This window comes from Prosopis cineraria, unplaced genomic scaffold (assembly GCF_029017545.1).
Source record: "Prosopis cineraria cultivar Desert tree isolate PC_DT_omini unplaced genomic scaffold, ASM2901754v1 PC8, whole genome shotgun sequence".
Lineage (NCBI taxonomy): Eukaryota > Viridiplantae > Streptophyta > Magnoliopsida > Fabales > Fabaceae > Prosopis > Prosopis cineraria.
Window position 1 is genome coordinate 8,985,795 of NW_026555339.1, and position 22,228 is coordinate 9,008,022.

The 22,228-nt window shown below is 34.6% G+C and overlaps 1 protein-coding gene across 1 annotated transcript; it reads right to left on the reverse strand.

Annotated features, from left to right (window-relative positions):
* Positions 1-1,823: 1,823 nt before the first annotated feature.
* On the reverse strand, positions 1,824-22,088 carry LOC129317206 (callose synthase 7-like). Its single transcript, XM_054961571.1, has 42 exons — positions 21,709-22,088; positions 21,262-21,362; positions 20,903-21,015; positions 20,691-20,778; positions 20,484-20,594; positions 20,221-20,382; positions 19,691-19,777; positions 19,468-19,559; positions 19,212-19,335; positions 18,391-18,525; positions 18,226-18,302; positions 18,034-18,121; positions 17,225-17,350; positions 17,014-17,131; positions 16,556-16,887; positions 16,396-16,448; positions 15,530-15,590; positions 13,952-14,036; positions 13,815-13,864; positions 13,610-13,696; positions 13,278-13,382; positions 12,817-12,911; positions 12,654-12,735; positions 12,400-12,563; positions 11,584-11,707; positions 11,099-11,202; positions 10,888-10,993; positions 10,652-10,803; positions 10,093-10,202; positions 9,894-10,016; positions 9,741-9,809; positions 9,450-9,636; positions 9,246-9,357; positions 8,803-8,925; positions 8,601-8,719; positions 7,867-7,950; positions 5,959-6,071; positions 5,655-5,884; positions 4,012-4,809; positions 3,872-3,922; positions 3,089-3,274; positions 1,824-2,172 (listed from the first exon to the last, which is right to left on the reverse strand). Exons 1-42 carry the CDS (start codon positions 21,920-21,922, stop codon positions 1,927-1,929), a joined length of 5,787 nt encoding a protein of 1,928 aa, XP_054817546.1. The 5' UTR covers positions 21,923-22,088; the 3' UTR covers positions 1,824-1,926.
* Between the last annotated feature and the right edge of the window lie 140 nt (positions 22,089-22,228).

The following is a 22,228-nucleotide window of genomic DNA, read 5'->3' on the forward strand; positions in this document are numbered from 1 at the left end:
AATACTGGCAAGCCTAATTAAGAATAATTTTTTCAAAAGTATTTTTTTTATTCACACAAATTTAAACTTAGTCACAATCTCTTTTACCGAGACTAACATATATTAATATTCTAAAATTTAATTTTTATTAAAAAAAATTATACATTTAGCTTTGTATATTTAAAGAACTTGTTTGCGGTCAAACTAATGCAAGTTGATATTTTATATATTATTTATTGTATAAAAAAATTTTGTTATTAATATTATTAACACTTTAAAATATACTTGTTTTGACTTAATTAGATAGAAATATATTAAGTATATGAGGTTAAATATTTAAGTCATTTTATAAGATGATGCAAAAATAGATGAAAAATACTCCCTTTGTCAAAAAATGTAAAACATTTTTAAATAAATAGTTGATTGTATTTAAAAAATATCATCTTTTTATATTTACCTATGTTTAATAGGGTGTTTACCTTAAAATAAATATAAAGTGATTTATTTATTATAGACACTTTTAAAAAAACACATTGCACATTAATTATACATTGAAATATTAAAAAATTCTTATATCTTTAAATGTTCTTACATTTTTAAACGAAAGGAGCACTTTATATTTTTTAACAGAGAGAATATAGAAAAGCAGTCATATATTATTTGTAAAGGACTTGTAATTTTCTATTTTGCTGTTTTGCCCTTTGAAACAACAAAACTTTTAATGATCTTATTATTTTAAGAGTTACCACATACCTACAGCTGTTTCTTGGCATAAAAAATTCTCTTTGTATCCTAGCAAAAATGTGTTTGAATGATTAAAATGTTTCAACAAGAAGACTAAATAATTTTAAGAGTTACCACATACCTACAACTGTTTCAACAATAATTAAAATGTGTTTGAATAATTAAAATGTTTCAACAAGAAGACTAAAATAATTTTTAACGTTTGAAACTGCATGATAATACATGTTTTATTTTATTATATACGTATTTAAGAATCAAAGATGAGTGAGAAAAGGCAAAAGTACCACAATGTAGAGTATGCCAAAAAAAAAAAAAAGAAAGAACCAATGGAATGGCTGAAAATTATATTGATACATGGAGGGGAGGGGGTCTCTCCTTTCCCTTACCCCCTCTTTCCTCCACTTCCCCTGCCTTAACTATTCATTAATTATATAATTTTAAAAGGAGAGGCACCTTTCCTCAAAAAGGAATGGTACTTGTGATGGAAAAATTGACAGAAAATATTAGAAATATGTTAGCTTATACTTGGAATATTGTTGTGGCAATGTTTATCAAGAGGTTAATGAATGTGTTAATCAGTTGGCAAATCATACTCATAACATCAATTATTTGGCATATGCTGATCCATTTTTAGATTGCAGGGTGTGGATTGACTCCAATAGACATGGCCAGAGCCTTCTGTTCCAAGAAAAAAAAAATGATGGAATAGTAATTCTTTCCCACTCTTGAAAGAACCCATTTGCTTGCTGTAGATCTTTCCATCAGTCAATCTAGGGAAAGTTGGTGGATTCGATGGTAAAGATGCTACAAAGACTAAATTGCCCTCGGTCTTTTCACATTTTCTTCCCAGAGATACAAGTCTCTCTCTCTCTCTCTCTCTCTCTCTCTCTACACGCATATTTCCATTCCTCTCCTAATTTTATTATATTAGACATTACTTGAATTCCCTTTTGGCTTATAAAAACTCCAAATATATATATATATAGAATTCCCTTTTGGCTTATAAAAACTCCAAATATATATATATATATATATATATTACATATTTCTAGCTGACTATCTCATTTTCTCTTTCATTCCATTTTTTAGAGAATCTTCCATCTTACCAAACAAAACTTTCTATAGAGCATTTTACAAGATTCACCTTGATACACACACTACAGAATAGAATAGTAGCTCAAGACTAACACAAAGTTAACAATCTCATGCTGACTTATCAGAGTCCTTCTCCTTCTTGCCGGCAAGAATCATTGAAATCTGCAGCCCTCTACTGAATGCTTGGTTAAACAACAACCTTGTTTGGAACTCTGATACAAATGGGAACCAAGACAGTACAGCAACAGGCATGAAGATTATGAATCCCATTACGTATTCATATGCTCTGGACAGCTCCTTCACTGAAGCCCACACTATAGCTTCCTTCAATAATCCCCTGCATGCTTGAGCAATCTTGAAAGGAAAAAGAATGAAAGAAAGAAAGATACCTCAGTGGTTTGGAGCGCAAAACAGAAAAAGTGATTTGACTGTTTGTTTTGAGATTATGTAATAAAATTATAACATGTGAAGTTTCGTTTTTAAAACTCAGCATCAAGTTAATGACCTATTTAGAAAAGTTATCTAATAAAATACTCCCGCTATCCCACTTTATATGACAATTTCAGACAAAATTATGCATACTAACAAAACTTATTAAATATACTTCACAACTTTTTAAAAAAATAAAATAAAATTTTAAAATACCCTTTATTTAATAACTTTATAGAAGGAGATAGAGAATATAATAAGGAAGGAAGGGTAATATTGAAAAATTATATTTAATTAAAACTTATTGTTGTCAAACTCTCTTATATATTAGGACACTGAATTACTTCCAAAATTGTCTTATAAATTAGGATGGGGGGAGTAGATAAGGAGCCGTGCATTATTTCCAATTTATAATCTGAGGAACTCATTCCTCATATCCTGTGCACCATACGGAGTTATGTGTCAAGTTGCTTCATGTCAAAAGGTTCCAAAATGAAAGTGGCCATGCAGACCTGGAAATGCTTTTTCTGAGAAATATGGATTGTTATCTAAGCTCTATCAGACTCTACTAGTCAAAAAGTTGATATCTAACTTCTCTTAATCTTTAGTTGATCAAAGGTGAAGACAGTTACTTTCTAGATGGTAATTATTTGCCAGAGAAAGAACAGCTATATCTCCTGCTATAATATTGACCTTTGGCTTGGTTAAATCCCAGGCAGCACATGAAATATAAAGCGATAAGACTTCAAAGTCCAACAGACATCTAAGATAAGCCAGTTAACATAAAAGGCAAAAGATATTCTTAAATAGTGATTTGGGAAATGTATAGGTTTTAACTCACCAGAATAAGAGCCCATCCAGAGGGCATGAAGGCAAGGATTGCAGCAAATAGATCAGTCATGGTAAGCCCACAGACAACGAATAATACAGTCATTACTGACATGAAGCCAAGAAAGAGAAGCGCCTTAAGAACACGGAACATGAGCTGAAAGTCAGTGCCAAATCTTTGTCTGCCCATGGACACCATCTGACAGCCGCATGAGATTTTTGCAAATAACAGCAGAGCAAATACAAATATGTATTAGAAACGTAAGAGAACCTCCAAATGCAAAATGGTAGTCTAAATGCTTCTCTAACTTGTCAGGAAGTTACGACTATACATCTTAAATTTGAATTATGAGGAAAATCGTTTCCAAAATCAGTTTGGTTCTTCAATCATATTTTACACACTTCACTACATAAAATTTCAGTTTTACATCAAATCAATCCTTCCTTGATTCTATTGGATCAAATTTAACATTTCCAGATACAACCCTGGCAATATTTATGATCTCTTTGTTGAAGCATAATCTACAACTATAATTGGATATCACAAATGGATAGACATAGAATAACACAACAGAATCATAGAAGGACTGATTTGATATAAAAATGAAATATGTAATATCATTTGATGTGAAAAAATGATCAAAGGATCAAAATGATGTACAGTCCATCTTTAGGGGATAAGCAAATCAACTTGCTCATTTTTTAAATTTTAATCCACTTTGAATGAAGACTATGATTAGAGGTCTCAGCCAATGCAAAACACTCAGCTCATGATCTATGTATAACATTTACATACCTTTAAAACGACAAGAACAGTAGCCAAAACTATCCAAGAAAGTCCAAAGACCTGTAAGGAAAAGTCCAAGTTGTGAGATGGTGCCATTTAAAGCTAACAGTTATTAATACGATTGGAGAACACATAATTGAGTGCTGTACCAGCAAACTTTTGCTGTGATGAGCTATGTCCAGGTGGTAAACGATTCCATATTGGTACACAAAGAAGCGAAAAGCAAGAATTATCTCAAGTACTTTTCCCCTGAAATGAGAGTATTTCAGGTGTTCATTTTCTTTATCCCACCAAGATTCCCAACTTTTGTCAGGTGGGATACCAATACCACCACGGTTCCCCATCCACCTCTTCCAATCTGACCAATCATCCACTGTTTTTTGCCAATCAAAGCCTGAGGGATTGAACAAAAAAGGGGCAAACAACCATGAAGTGGCCAAAAACCACATTGAGAATGTGACGAACATATAAACATTTGAGCTGCGATAAGACTTCTCATAGACTTCACATACGATCAATAGTAATAGAATCTCTACGCCTTTCACAAAATGACTTCTTGAGTACAACCTGTAGTTATCAGCAAACTTTGCATGGAATACAACAAACCCCCGACCAGTCGATCTGTATTTAGAGCCTCCATGCAAGAGAGTTCTTCCATAATAATGTGATTTTGTTCCTAGATGGAAGGTAAAGAAGACGGAGGCCAGCTGGAGCTGCATGACGATAAAATCACCCAAGGCTGTGCGAAATCCCTTCTCCAAGCCAGTTTCCATAACCATGGGCAATACAAGCAGTAAGCCCAACTGAAAGACAGACTGGGTTGCCAAGGCCTTCTCGAGGACTGTGTTCTGATTCATATTTGGATTTTGAAGAATTGCTCTTTCAACTCCACTCAAAACCATGTATAAGCGTCCATACAAGAACACATAGACAATCCACACCACCACCTGAAAAAAAAATCATAGCATTAAATACAACAATTTGTCAAGCCGCCATTTAATACATGAAAGCAGGGTTCTCTGTTTTCCGAATCTCTTTTTAGTTCCACCTATTTAGACGTATGATTGCATATATCATGATTTGTAAATTACATTTTTCATGTATATATTTCTGTTATGATCACATATATCATTTCAGTTGTATATAATAACATCACTTAAGACGTAAGTATGTTATCATAAACACTGTTCAACTTTAGTTGTGTTACTTTCATGCCTAAAGCCCATACGAATGAAGTGATTCTGACAGGTAATATGAATTTGGTCCAACCACAAGATTTTCATGCAGTGAACAAGGTCTTAAGTGAGCTTATTTATTATTAATTATAAATATTTGGCATGAGGTCAAATATGATGCGGTACTACAAGTGTTTTGACAGCCATGATTAAGTGCTAGATAAGACATTATCTAAATATCCCTTCCACGATCTGTTTCATACTAATCACACTGAGCAGTTTTCAGTCTGATAAAATATAGGTGCAGTTTTAGGTGTTTATATTCTCCAATAAAAATATGACAGGTACGTAGACATTTTTCCAACTCATAATCAAATGCTTGCGTTCTCCAAGAAATTTCTTCCACGTGTCATTGAAGAATTTGATAGCAAATACCTAGGGGATTTACTGAAGTCATCTGTGCCATTTAAACCATGGTGGACCTTCCTTCAAAATAATTGGATTAAACATTATCTCAAAATCACAAGAATCGAATCACAAGTCATGTGTTAATCTATTCAAACAACATGTTAATAATAGCCATAAAATAACTTCCAATGATGAATTAAATTTATTACCATGCTACTGAAATAGAAACCAACTGTTGTGAAGTAGAAGGACAACATTCTGTAGAAGTCAAACCGTCGTCCAAGCCGATAAACATCACGGCTAAGTGTTTGCTCCCCATTTCCATTTGCAAGCTTAGCCTCAAAAAGTGATATCTGGTTCATGCCCACATCACGCGCCTTACCTACTTGGATGTATTCATGATGTGTGATAAATCCTCCGCGAAGAGTTGAATTGAACCCTAACAATATAAGTGCAATTAATGTTACAAGTTCCATCTACCAAGCAGACATTTTCTGCTGAACTTTGAAATACCTGCAAATATATCCTCGCTTAAGTTTATAACTTTTGAAGCTTTGCTTATGCCACCTCTTGTTATGTGGAAGATTCTGTCAAATATATCAGGATGTCCATAATGGAATCGTACCCTGTAAATTAAGCAATATAGAAAACTTAAGCAAGGAAGACTCAAATAATATTCAACAAGGGAAAAAAAAGAAATTGACTCTTGAATATCCTGTCACATGGTTGATTTAAAAATCTTCAAAATTTCCCTTATACTTTATCATTTCTCTAATGGAACTTAATGATTAATTGAACAAGTAGTTAAATCCACAAAAGTCAGCCACGGAATGTCTCCTTTTCACCTGCAATGAAAATAGTAATTTACAAATGAAAGAAAAGAGAGCAAAAGAAAAGAAATAATTTCCTTCTAAAGTAATGGCTTTTTTAGGTTCATTATGGATAAGTAATTTAAATCAAAGAAGATAAAACAGATAAAAGTCCCCCAGTCCCTAAATTAGGACAACAATCCTAGAAGAATGCCCAGAAAATGCTTTAATATATATATATACACACACACATACTCCCTCCATCCCCATATATAAGGTGGTTTCTAGAAGCTTATTTTGTCCCTAAATATAAAAGGTGTCATGATATTTTTGAATACAACAACAACAACAACAACAACAACAAGCCTTTATCCCACTAGGTGGGGTCGGCTACATGGATGCAAGACGCCATTGTGCTCTATCATTTATTAAGCTTTTAGAAATATTATTAATTAAGAGATCACGTTCAACAACTTCCAAGAGTGTTCTCTTAGGCCTTCCTCTACCTCTCTTAATCGGACTCAAAGTTATATGTTCCACTCTTCTCACTGGTGCCTCCCTTGGTCTTCTTTGTACATGCCCAAACCATCTCAACCGATTTTCTACCATTTTTTCCTCATAGGTGCCACCCTCACTTTTTCACGTATGTGCTCATTTCGATTTTATCTTTACGTGTATGTCCGCACATCCATCGTAACATTCTCATCTCTGCTACTCCAACTTTATGCTCTTGCTGTCCCGTTAGAGCCCAGCATTCACTACTATATAACATTGCCGGTCTGATAGCAGTACGATAAAACTTTCCTTTAAGTTTATTAGGCACCTTACGGTCACAAATAACTCCAGCTTTTCTCAATTAAACCACCCAGCTTGAATTCTATGTGAAATATCTCCACTGATTTCGCCATCATCATGATATTTTTGAATAATTAAACAATTTCCCTCGTCTTGAAAATGGAGGAGACATTAGATGCATGTTGTAACCATCATGACCACGACATTAATTGACATTATTAGGGGAAAACTAGAAATTATTGTGATTTTATATGACTTCAACTAAATAACAAACTTTTATTGATATGCGAGATTCAGTTAAAAACACCTCACATATAGAGACAGAGGGAGTATTTGATAACGATTTCTTGAATCACTAACAAATCATCTTTAACTAAGTGTTAAGGGTTTAGATTGTCACTACTCCAATTCTCGTATTTGATTTAATTTAATTTCAGAGAAAAGTAGCACTAAAATCCATTCCTACGGTGTCAGGCCAAGAAGGCTTTTGCCTGACAAGCTGTTCCAGAGATATAAATAAAAAAACCATGCTTTTGCAATGCCATAGCATCACAAGCTTTTAGGATGTATGGTTCAGTGGTTTCCTAACAATAGAGACAGAAGATAAATAAGGGAGCAAAAAGGAATGGATAAGTGGGGAAATGCTAAAGATATACCTGCAACTACCAACCCCCTTTTGGGCGATCAAGTGGAACAAAAAGAAAATGATAGAGAGATAAGAGACAGCCAAGGGCAAACACTCAAGAACCTTTATTCCATATTATGAACTACATGCAATATCAAATTCAGAGTTATGGACAAGCAAATTGGTACTGACCTTAGAGGATTTGCTAATATTCGTTGGCCAATGGTCACAAAGCTGGTCTCTTGGTTTGACATGAACCAAGCAAGTGATGAAACACTGTAAAATAATAACAGTTAAATATTGTAGATACCATAATCATGTGATTACGCAATAACTAGATAATTATGTAATTATTAGCTGACAGAAGGATATAGGCATAAGATCATGGGTTTTATCCCTTTAGTTTAGCAATTTGTGTCCCAGCATTTATTTCCCCCCTTTTTTTATAAATACTTCATGCAAGTTCTCAATGAAATCATCAGGAGCTATTTCCCTCATCCTTTTGTCAGTAACATTATCAATATCATGAAACCAATCATATATTTTCACTTTATAACTTATGTTTTTGAACTAAAATGGTTCTTAACACCGTATAAAGACTCTAGGATCAAATGGTCTAGAGTTTGTTCCTTGTTGCTACACAGATCTCTTAATTAAAATTTCCCACACAAAGTACGGCAGTCCTATGTTTTGTTTGCATTTCAAGCTCAATGGGCATTCATGTGATTGGGCATGTCAAATATATTAATAGAACTAATAGTTGGCTTTCACTTAATGACTTAAACATTACATTTTAAGTGGTTTTCATCACTAACCATAAAATACAGGTTTTAGGGTTAAACCCCAACCCCCCCCAGGGGGCGGGTTGATAAACAAAAAAGAAAAGCTTATTCAACTGATATCTAATACATTGTGACAGGGCTGACCTTCCAGTAAATATATGCTCCCTTAGACCCAATATGGAGGGTTTCCGCTGCCCACTATGACTTCTATGGAATTCCTCCAATAAATTTCTCATTTTGAAAGCTTCTTCATAGTAGTTGTCCTTATAAAAGAGAAGATGACAGTAAGCAGACTGAATTACAGAACATCAAGTGCATCCTACTTTTATGTCTCAAGCAAAGCTACCTGATTCATGTCTATGGTCTGCAAAGCTTCTCCACGTGTAAATATAATAGCATGATTTTGGTTTTCAGGCTTCCCTTCACCAATTGCTGTTGGAGAACCAGGAAGCTTGATGCGATATATTTCCTAATAATGCAAGAGAAAATCATTTGTACTAGAGTTACAGGATTACAAACAAGGACATTAACATTAAGTTAATCATCAACCATCATAGACTGATCCGAATGATGAGGACATTTAAGGACTGGAAGAAGGGAACTGAATTATATCCATAGAATAGCCGCAAAACCAAATTACATCCCTCTAATTGAAAAATGGGATCCCCAGGGATACTGTTCAGTAATTTCATTCCCCATTCAACAATGACTTGTCACATGACTTCTGTTAGAAAACTTGCATAAAGCAGAAATCACAAGAAAAATCAAACTAAAGTATTTTGTACATACCTCATCATACTTGTCCCCTCCTTTGACAAGAACAGAGTAATAAACCTTCTTGATGTCCTTATCCACCATCTCTTCTTTTTCATCAATGTAAGCTACGCGAAGAGCTGGATTTCTGCATGGTAACTTAGATTTTTATTGTGGATGCTATGGATATCATATATTATGCAACTATTTACAATTCTCCAAATGATTATATTGACTCACGTTAACATAAGATTGAGAACATTATTATAGCAGCTTCTATCCCGAGAATTTGTTGATTTCTTTTGAGAACCATAGATCTGACATGAAACAACATAGGTGAACTTTAAATCAGCTAGAGCTTTGGCACGATCCAAAGAGTTTCTCTGATCTTCACTGAAATCCACAGTCCTGTAGCCCCCAAATATAGCTGCACAGGTAACAATATTATTTCATTTATATATGGATGGATTCTGCCACATTTTGGGATTTGATTTTGAAAAAAAAAAAAAGCATACGAAATAGGAAACTAACCATTGTCTCCAGCATATTCTAGAAAGCATTGAAGGTTCAAGGCTTGCCTGTAGTACATCATTCCTCTTGCTACAAAAAGAAACGGAATAAAGATAAATAGAAATATAAATATTAATCTGAAAAAGAAAGCTAGATATACACTATGATATTAACCTGTTCGATAGAGTGTCTGGCCTCTGCAAGATGCCCACTGACGTGTTAACTCACCCTCATCAACTTCTTGAGGATAATAATGCTTTAGATCGTTAAGTCTTTCATGGAAATTGGTCCATTCATCTACATTTAGGAAGAACAATGAGCACAACTAGTAAGTATTTAAAAGGATCAGGGAGCAAATCAACAAAAGACTCACCAGGATATATCTTCTTTAAGTAAAATAAAATCGATATCCCATCTTCATTTTCTTTATTGAGTTCCTCGTCAGAATACAACACATCCTCTTTGTAATATGGGGTAAGAACACTAAAAAACAAAACTCAGATAAGTAACACATCACAGAAGCAAGAGGTGAAAAAAGCAAAACAACCATCTATATCTTCAGGACACTCAATATACTGTAGATAAGGACATGCGACTGTCTAAATAATTGGAAAATTGGGAAAGACAACCATTATAGCCACGAGGCACAAAGCATAATTAAAAAAAAAATGGTAAGCATAATAATTACTCTTCTCTTTTGGTTGATTATAAAAGCTGGAAGCTTCATTCTAGGTGTACCAGAGGTAACCTCGTCACTTTTTTTTCCCCAACACCCTCTCAAGGCCTTACGCCTCCTTTGTAGCTGGGGGAAAAAAGCAGCTCCCAAAACTGAACTTTAGGAAAGCAATACATTTTGAACATAAAGTACCTATTTTCTGACTACATGTACATTGTAATTTACTCCAGTACATTAGTCTATCACAGTGACCAACCTAAAAGACAGCATGTCCTGCACTTTGGGAGCCTTTGGCATGTTCATAAATAAAGAGTTTGCAAAGAATGTTGTACGCCGACGAGCATCCAGATTTTGTGGCACATTTATGGCAGACTCCTTCACAGTTAAAAGCAAATGAAGCCTAATAACCTATAGAGAGGGAACAAAGGTTACAAGAGGCATGCACAAAGAATAATGTAAAGCAACCGATTAAGCGCAGCTGTCATGACTTACCTTTTCCTTCCATGATTTGTCTCTCGCAAGTGCAATATTAATTTTGACAAACCTCTGTCCTTTCATGTCATTATCTACAATATTACGCTGGGGTGCTTGCAGGATTCTGAAAGAGCACAGCCAAGCCAATGTATCAAATCAGTGGGCAATCATATTATAGTGTTTAAAGGAAACAATACATTATTATCAAAGAAAACATTTTCAGACTTACGAATGGCCATGAACCATAACATCCTTGACAATAATTTCTATTATATCTTGCAGAACATTGATTATCTGGGGCCTCAATGACTCAATTTTGTGATCATCAGTTCGCTGTCAATGGAATAAATATCAATGCTCATAAGCTTTGAATGAATACCACCAATATGCCTCACATATGATTATGAGAAGTATGATATTCCCAACGGTCCAAAATATAAGTCTAGTTTACCTACCAGTGTACAGACTAAGGAAGGAAGTTAACTCATTGAATTTATCAAAAAATTATAATACTTTCCAAAACAACCTTTTAAATTCAAAGATGACAATAATTTTAATAGAAAAAAATTATTGACAAGGGTAAATCAAGGAAAAAATATTACCATATGGGACTTATATTTTGGACCAAGAAAATCTTGGAGAAAAGGACTCATGTTTTGGACCAGAGGGAGTAAGAAACAGACATGTAAAAGACATAAAATGGAAGCAAGATACCAATAGAGTAAGAAATTTCTCCAACTTCTCACTGAGAGAGGGCAAGCCATTCATTTTGAATTCTTTGACAAATGTGTGCTGTTGTATGCTCATTTCAACTCTCTGATGTATTTTCTTTACAACCCTGTTTCACGGCCATCCAGTTGAAAGGATTCTATAAGCAGATAATATATGGGCAAGCAGCATGGGGAAGCAAGTTTTTGGGAGAATGACATTCAAGGACCCTCTTAAGAACATTATTTGCAATGAAAGATCCTGAAATTTTGAAATTCCAAAGAGGACCATAGTCCTTAACTTGAATTAAAAAATTTTCTGAGTTAATTTTTTTTGGTACTCATCTTCCACATTTTCAGTACTCATCTTTAACATTTTCAGCATTTGATTTTTCAGTAGTCAGCTTACATGTTTTCAGTATTGAAAAACACTTATTTTCAACTCTTTCCAGTACTGGTATAGATAGTATCTAAGGTTACTACTAATACTAACAAAGGACCATGGCCATTTTCTGAAATTTCATTGGTCCATAACTAGGATTAATGTTCTTAAAAGGTCCTTAAATGTCATTTTCCCTGAGTTTTCCCCCCTCTCAACTTATACATTATAAATAACGCATAATTTTATTCAGAGAACAGATAAAAAAAGATCCACAGGCTGAAAAATATAATGAAAGACCAATTGACCACAAGTGTAGTTGATTCGATAATGGGTCATTTTCCTTAAACATCATCACCCATGGTCTCTTTCAATAATTCTCAACTTTCTAGGCTGGAGATGGGAGGCAGGGGCAGGAAGACAATCAAATTGCTTCTTACTTACGCCTTATCTTGTTCATCCACCAGGAGGTGATATATGATATCCCTGAGTGTCTCATAGCACTCAACAACTGCTGAATGCATGTACTCATCACTCTTAATCTTTTTAAATAACTCAGCATCATCTTTCCCCTTGTAATCTTTTGCCATGTCTAATGCTATTGGAATCTATCATGCATGAAAGGAAAACAGGAAGTAAGTAAAAGTCACACGAATTGAGCCAAAAATAACTTATACTGATCCATTCACAACATATACCTTACTAGCAAGCAAAAATGGGGGCCACTGGATTACAGAAACATGATTTGAGCCGTAGGGGACAAGCAGCAGATCTCTATCCCTGCACAATTTAAAAACAAAAATAATAATCAGAATCTTGAAACTCATACATCAGCTGCAAGGAGCATTTAGTAGTTTGGACCTATTGCTGATCAGGTCTTCATCTCTCATGGAATTTATGAACTCATTCCAAACCTGAGAAAAGTATGCAATATTTCTGCGTTCATATGATTCATCCTGAAACAAAAATTATTCTTTAGCCTGATAAAGAAGGAAACAGGTAAGTCAGTGAATCCTTCTATATCTAATGAAATTTTGGCAATTCTTTGGCACTCATAAATCATGGGATATTGAGGAATTTTTTTCTCACTCTCTCATCTTGAGTGATAGCGTTATGCATAATGTGGATGCTAGTGCATGCACATGACTATAATTCTACATGCATATATTATATAAGAACTGTTAAAAAAGCTGCAAGTAGGGACTGTAACTAGTAGAGTTAAATGTCTTATATGATTAACTAAATAATTTCAAGGTTCATGTGGGTCAAATTACTGCATCACATACAAGAGCTTCTGAAATTGTAAATATGAAGTTCAGTACCAAATCCTCTGGCTTAGTCTCACAGTTACTTCCAGGCAGGAAGCACTGACTGAAAGCTGATGGTATAGATTCAAATCTGGAGCGCAGCATCCCAAGCGTCCTTATCTAAGAGATTAAAAATGCCCCCAGGAGATAATCAACAGAAAAGTTTTGTATCAGGAGTAACACAACCTTATTAGAACTATAAAAGCAATTTATAAACATTTTGAACAGAAAAATCATGTAGGACTAGTTTCATGGAACAGCTGTTTGAATTATTATATATACTTGAGGAAACTATTTTGGAGGAGTAAAAAGAACAAAGAAAATATTAAAATGAATTTTCCACTAACCTCACCCAAATGATGAAAGGCTCCAACAATTCCACCAAACAGAGTGGCATAAATGCCATACCATATTTGAGTATCCATAAAGTAAACCTAGATATCAATGAAATATATAATAGAGGCATGAATTCATGAAAAGAACAAGTACAAGCCAATGGAATAGATCAATATAAAGTCAGTGACTCAAGAAATTCCGTTTTACTCAACTCACCAGTATAATTGGAGCCCAAATTGCAATCACAATAAAAATATTATGAGTATCTGTAGAATTTCCATAGCATGAGTTGGCGCTAACAATATCCACAGAATATACAGTATAGATAATGAGAATATACAGTACAATGTTACCATTTTCTGGAAAGAATTCATGCCACTGGAAGTTATCTACAGGCATCTCCATGATTAATTTTGTGGGTCCAACAAGGGGCAATATCTATGAAAAATTAGTTCAGTAGAGCATAGACAAAACAAAATGATATAAATTCTTGAGAAAATTAAGTTGAGGATACATAGTTACATACACACAGGACAACAAAGAAACAGCATAAAACTTGATAGCAAGATCTCAACAATTGACATTGTGAGGGGGTAGTTTTATTGATTTCTATCTTTGATCCCTTAGTTTACAATTGAACTGTACATATTTGTTTCTCGTGTAGGACATTGGTATTTGGTACTCAACAGAATAAATACCAACAATATGCTGCAAATTTGAAGGCCAAATAGGATTTTTTCTCTTTTTCTCTAACATGTGTTTCTTGGGCAGGACTATTTCTAAATAAATATACAATTTGTTCAGTTGTTCTTACATTGTACTATGGCTGCTTTGCTTTGGAATATGTTATTTGGAAGCTTTGGACAGAGTTGGGTTTGTCCAGAAAATAGGGCTTCATTTATATTGATTCAGTATGTAATTGTTCAGGAAGAAGACATAAATTTTCTGGGGAAACATGTGAATAGTTGTGTTTAGTTGGAAACTAATGTTAGAATATTTTGTAGTGCCTCGACATATCTCAATGAGTTATGGGAAAGAGTCATATCTCTTGCTTCTCTCTAATGTTCTCTATGGTTGTTTCAAGGGAGTCTTCTTGACTATTATGGACAGAGATTGGGGAGCTTTCCTATTTTCTTAAGCTTACATTTTTTTCCTGTCCTTTTCCTCGTTCCCCCCTTTGTTTCTTTCTTTTTTTTTGGGGGGGGGGTGTCCCTCTTAGTCTTAGGAGGTGGTCACAGTGTCTATTGTTACTGTACATCATTGCCACATCAGCACATGTCATCTCCAAGGACATTGACCAAAGTTGACCTTAATGTTAAGAACCGATTCCTCAATGAAAAATTATAGAAGCCGTGGAACAAACAAAGAAGCATCCTCATTTGTTTTAGTTTTGTAATCATAACTGCACTATTTTTCTCTTAATTTGTTGTTGTTTAACGAAGAATAATGGTTTCAACTAATCAAGCATAATAACCAAAGTGTATATCCTATAATCATGGGGCTAATATGGAAGATAATTAAAACATCTAGAATTAAGGAATTGATTGAGGGAAGAATTTGCTGGGAAATATGTCAACAAACTTTCTCATATACATCTCTCTTCCCTCAATTTCTGTCAGCCCTATCATCCCTTTTCCCCTTCTATTTTTTTCCTCTCCCAATTTTCTGCTCTTACAGTAAAGAAAATCCATTTGGACTGGAAAAATGAGAAAAGCCTGTCAAGCTAAGGTGACCTTAAGAAGCCAAAAGGGCCCACATGTGGAACCAAGGGGGTGAGCCGCTATGAGAGGTTTACGTGCATAGTGGTGTACAAAGGAATTGAGGTTTGTCGATATTCATCACTTTGTGTCAACAACTAACTCAGGTGTGATATATTTTAAAAAATGTAAATGATATAGCAAAGCTGCATATAATTGACCTAGAGATTTTACCTCCACATAGTAGCTAAATGCTAGCTTGCTAATTAGCAGCAAGATCCAAAATAGGGTGTACCTGCCACAGTAGACATATTTTAATGCAAAAGCAAGAGGGACTTACTTGATGTGCCAATAATTCAAACAACAGCAGCAAGTCTTATCCCACTAAGTGGGATTGGCTACATGAATTGTACGACACTATAGTGCTCTATTATTTACCAAACTTTTAGGAGTATTATTAACCAAAAGGTCTCGGTCGACAATTTCCATAAGTGTTCTCTTTAACTTTCCTCTACCTCTCTTAATAAGACTCAAACTTATCTATTCTACTCTCCTCACTGGTGACAATGGGTCAAACATTTTGTTTAAATAACAGAAACATGATAGGAATACTTTTCACATGGGAAAAAAGTGAACATGAGAAATAGAGTGCTCAAAATTGAAGAAAACACCACCATGTATGTAGTGACTGATGCATAATGGAACGGATGATATAATACAAAAAGTAATTTTGAAAATGGAAAAAGATCCTCATGTCCCTATGATAGAGACCATTCAGTTATAAATAGAAGAATATAATTAATATCACACAAGAGCGAGAAGGGGTGGGGGGAGTCACTTTCCTCCTGCTTACCAAACAGGCCATAGTAAATTGCAATCAAAGATACATTCATCAGCATAGTAAATTGCAATTAAAGATAAATTCATTAGCACGTACATAACAGAGACTGAAAACCCTGCCAATTTAAAATTGGAATTCTGTGTCATTCTTATTGATTATCCAACCATCTGGAAACAATTTCTTGCAAAATAGAGGTGGAAGCCAATTGCCATATAAAACCAGGTCATTAAATAAGAAGTTACCAGAGATTTTCACTTACTTCAACAGTGATAACAAGTCCTCATGCATACCCTTGCCTACATACAGTTCTGGCTGAAGAAAGGTTGATGTTCATGAAGAGCAAACAAATTAGAAAGATATAGACGAATTAATTCAAGCACCTAGCATGCTGTAAATCTCACAAAAGCTGGTCTTGTTACCTGAGTCCACCACATTAGAAGGGTAACAATTTTCACGTTTGAGTTCTCCAACTTTCTCCATATGGGTGGAAGGAAAAATAGTATTACAGCCACAATATTTGGCAGTAAGTATATTACAACAACATATGTATATAGGGACTGGTCCCCCCAGTCCCCAGCCCAACTGGTTAAGGATTTGATAAGCCCTGATGGATTCTGAAGAGAACTAGAATAACTGACTGGCAAAACAACAAACCAAACAGCAGCGGCAGCAAATTTCAGAAGATACCGCAGCAACTGGGAAATTTTCATATTCTTCAAGGCATTCCAAGTCAGAATAATATCCAAAAAAGCTGCAAGTAGAAGTCACGAGAGGTGGCTTGAATATTCATAGTAACAATAATAGTAAGTAGTTGAATTAGCATTTATTCCTGCCCGACTTAAAACACAGAAAAGTTCAAGCACATAAGATCAAGTACCTTGCAGAAAATTGAGGATGGCATGTGTAATGAATATGCTCATAATACTTCTAAAGACATCTCCATCATAAAACATAGCAAAAGGTCCCGAGGAACTCCATGCAGCAATAATCATGGCCTGAAAAGCAGTATCTATACAAATGAACAAAAACTTCTTTTGTTGAAGTTCAAAAGCAATGTTATAAGTCCAACCATCATGAATTGAGATTACTTGTAAAGCCAAAATAAAGAAGATCCACATTCGATCAAAACTCCTGTAGAGGTGCCAATATGTACGAACTTCCACAAAATTTGTTTTGGGCTTCTTTCCAGCTCCAGAGCTAGCTTGGCTAGGACCCTACCATTGGCATTTGATATTCAATAAAAGATCTCTAGGGAATAAATGATCACTGAGAATAAGGAAATGAAAATGCATTTTTTACCCTTACAAAGAGAGAAAATTTTCTTAATTCTGGAGACGGTCAAGCAAAAAGAAATATAACTATAAAGATTGGCGAATAAATTTTGAACCATGAACCACTTTCAAATGAAATATGGTTCAATACCATTTGAAAAAAAAAAAAAATTACTCATCCAAAAGCTAAAGCTGCAACGACAGGACCACATAAAGGCTTTTATATTTTCAATAGAATCTACTTAATTTTTCGACAATTTCTTAAAGGCAAAAAAAAAAAAAAAGCTAATCAACATTCTTGACCATCTATTTCTTATTTTCAGTCTGCGATTTCATTATTCTCAATGGCAATATAGTAGTGAACAAACCTTGCCGCAGAAAGGTCTCCATACAGAAGCACAGAAGAAAATTGAAATTTTCATATTGGCACAGCCAAATAATAAAGCATTTCATAACATGAGAAAAATATCAAAACACCATGAAGGAGTAGAAGATATATACTCATTTAACAACATTCCTATCATGCAATGTCATATATATGAACAGCTTTGTGAGAGTACCATTTCATAGTTAAAAACCACAACTCTTGAGATAAGAAAGAGAAGAAGAAAAGGCACAAGAGAGACCTCATTTGATGGCTGTGACTCAGCTGACTTCCTAAAAAAATCTGCTTCTAGATCCATTGGCCACCCCAGCTTAAAACATTTGTCAGACCTAGGAAAACAGAGTTGGACTTTTTGTAGAACAAGTAGATACCGAAAAAGGCTGTAGTGTTGCTTTCATCATTCAGATAATTATAAACTCATTAAAACGTTTACCAAAAGTATTCATTCAGATCATCATAATTTCTCCACTTGGAATGGCTGGCCTTGCCCTGGTTATTTCTTTGAGCTTCCTGTTTCATTAAATTTAGAAAAGAGTTTCAGACACATTTTTGTAAGAATGTAACAAAATTAATATAATTATTACTGTATCAAACTCACCTTTGCTAAAACATCATAAATAGGAGTTATAACATCCCTCAGAAAGGTTTCTTCATATGGAGCTTCTACTTTGTCTTTCTCCCCACTCACAGGATGGACATTACTTAGTAAAATCTCATCGACATGACCACACATCTTTGGCAAAGAAAGGAACCAAGAGGTATGTCATAATCTCATCAATTGAAGAGTTTGCACTTTTCAATCTCATGCAACAGATTTTTTTCCGTGATAATCTAGTACCAGTTTACACCGGTTAATTACCAGAGTCTTGCAGAATACTGTTGTACCAGAATCTTACAGGGAAGTGTGATTGTTATGTAATTGTAATATTGAAAGGTTAGTTACTGTTAGTTCTTCTAATCCTTAAAATTACCAAACGGCCATTTCCCACAATTAACTCTAACTAACTTACAGTAACTAGCGTTTCAATATTACAATTACATAACAGGAATGCTGTGTGGGGAACTTTCTAACAGCTACATGCAGTTGATAGTCACATTATTACACAAGGAATATCGAATCTGGTACTGTTTATATAACAGTTAACTTGGGTAAGGTAAAATGTCATTCTTAACTTCAATGTTTCATAAGCGCTTCGAAGAGCAATTTCAAAGTTAAAATGTTTTCAGCAACATACCTAATTCTGATGGTGGTAGTGAGGAAGATGATATGATAGCATAATAAAAGTAACACAAGGAACATTTTTGCATAATATACTTTTACATAAATTGCGGGGTATTAGAGCATATGCTTGATGCAGGACTTACCATATAAATATGAATTCTGTCAGTGATAATGATGGAGCATTAAACAAAACTCACATGATGAAAAATGTAACAAAGACATTCGGGCATAAAGCGAATATTTGAAGCTTCTCCCCAAATAAGAAGATAAAGAGCTATGTATATCAGCTCTAACTGTTGTTTGTCACCATCTTCTGGAAACCTGCAGTACCAAAGACATTGCGCAAATGAAAATTATACAAGCTGCCCCTGTTTCTAAGGCACTAATTAAGCTTATTTCACCCAACATCTCATAGACTTCAAATAATGATCTCCCGATAATAAATTCACATACCTAATATTGGATTTACAACGCACATGATTACACCATGAATAGTAATTCTTGAACATTTTATCCATTAAATGCAGCGCAGTATTTTCATGAAGCTGCAACAACCTCTCATTAGTTTTCAATATCACACATAGAAGTGTAATATTATGTTGAGCCAATACATCTAAAGATTTCAGAATGAAAAAACTAGAGAAACTAAAGCTGTTAGTGAGAACCAAAAATTCACCTTATGAGATTCAGGTTTTGTGTTCCTTATATCAATGTTGGCAAGTAATAATATGAGGTGCTCTCGTTGATTTGCCACGTTTGCTTTCTTCATGTCCCAAAAGACAAGAGAGATTTGGTTAGATGAGTCACTAGAAGTTTCTAGGACAAAAATAAAAACCCATATTCCTCATTGATAGCTAATATATCTGTAAAGAAGGCACAAAAGTTTAAATTTTATGATTGGATTCACAATTTTAAAGTAGTTAACAAGTTAATTATAAAAAGTAAATGATGATACAGTCCTATGATCCAGTGCAAAATTTTAATGACTCTTCAGATGAAAAGAGATAGTATTAGATGATGGATGACATTGATAAATACGTGAGTTGTTCAAAAAGTTATTATCTCTTGCTTCCCATTGATGTTTTGTTCTTTAACACACAGAATAAAGGAAATTTGGTCCTAATTCTCTTCTACATAATTAACCGACTCAAATTCCAATCCAAGAGGAACCAAGAAAAAGAAAGAAATAAGAAAAACATTGATTACCTGAAACCCAAAAACAGAAGTAAGCCAGTCAAGTATGTCATTAATTTCTTTGAATCTCTCCATAGGCATTCTAGAAGCACCACTAGAGGAATCATTTCCTGAATGAATTATGGGCACTGGAAGATTTTCCACCTTACGAAGAGCATTAAGTGCAGCTTGGATCTATAATTTCAGAAGAAATAAAAGACAAGCATAGTAAAAAGAAAAATTTCAGGAAGACTATCTTACTGGCAGAGATAGCATGTACTTTGAAACATACAAACCTCAGGAACTTCCATGATTGCTGGTTTAACACCCACAGCATACAATGGAAGAATGTTATAGTTTTCACATGGTCCCCTTTTCTTCTCAACATCCATTGCATATTCTTTTGTCTGGTGATAAAAGGACATCCTTATTCTGGATCCTTACAATGCCTAACAAGTATCCTACAAAATAAACTCACAGTAATCTAATCAAGAAAATCAAACCTTATTTTCAATGTCTTTTGGAGATACCATTGCCTTCAGAACATCATACAATACAGTGGCAATCTGAAGAATCTTATCCATCTCCTCTCTTCAATAGAAATATGAGAAGAATAAGACATGGTAAATTAATGGCATCACTTATTTCCCAAAAAAAAAAAATTATGCCATCATTGACAGAATTTGCAAGAGCAGAGTTTAAGATGAAGCCTCACGGTTTCTTTGTAAATTCACCCTCCCGGACATTTTGCTCATAGAATGCTTGATAGTACAACTGCAATTCTTTGGTATCACTTCTTTTAGTAAACTGTTTTGTATAGTCCCCTTCCTGCAACCATTTTTTTTTTTAAATTTCCAAGTGAAAATTAGAAATAACAACAGTTGTGATTCTGGCCTGATGATAACAAAATTTTCCTGATCAAAAGCTAAAAAACAAAAGTAATTATTGCTGAGATTAATGGTTAAGATATAATCCAAAGGACACACATCTTTGTTAACTGCTCAATGACACCAATGAACAGTAAGAAAATAAATAAAAAATGGAAATTGAAAGAAAACAAGATCAGTAATCTACTCTTTGAAGTCTGTGCAGCAGAAAAGTCTTGAATTGACGAACACCTCGCCCACTTGATGTTGGATCCATTGTGTGAGCCTTCTCAAATGCATGGAAACGGCCTATTAAACAAACAAAAGAAATTAACAGCATTAATGACCTATACAGTCACTCAAAAGAACCGAAAACACGCTAAACTCCATGTGCAACATTTCCTTCACTATTTTGAATTTTTAAGAAGACAAGATTGAAAATTAAGTAGTCATCATCTTAATTCATAAACAGAAAGTAAAATATTTTAATACAGATAAAAGCAAAATGCTAGTACCTCATCGTAGGGACAGAAGCAAAGTTTTCGCAAGCATATTCAGTATCTTGTTACACAGTTTTTTTTTTTTTTACTAGAAAAGCTACATGCACATGAATAGATAAAGTAGCAAGGGCAATGAGATGCATTCAAATCCTCACAAAGATATGCAACTCTGGGATTCTCCTCCTCAATTTCATTGGCTGCACGGAGTATTGGAACAATAACTGCAAGGGAAGATGGCACAATCTCACTGTCAGTAGCACCCTCCTCATCCAACAACCCCGCATTCCTCGTAGGCAGCCGTGTCATCCGCCGGGAAGGCAGTCGAGGGACACCGTGCACAACACTCTTTGAGCCACTCGAGCTCGCCATTTCGCCAACAACGCCACCACCACCAATTCAAAAATCGTTTCCTCAATTTTTGCCCAGAAAATTTCACAAGTAACCAAATGCTTAAACCAGGCATTCCGGTTTGACGAAGTGAAAAACAACATGGTTTTTTGTATAGAGGAAGAGAAAAAGGTGGATTGGGTAAGGATAGATTAGGAACTTTTGATCGTGGAGTGGGCCAAAGGACGAAGCTTTAGGGTTATAAAATTGAGAAAAGGCAAAAGGGGTTTTGGATGGAAAATCAGCAAAACAATGGTACGTGTGCTTGTTGGAATTGTATTGTTGCAG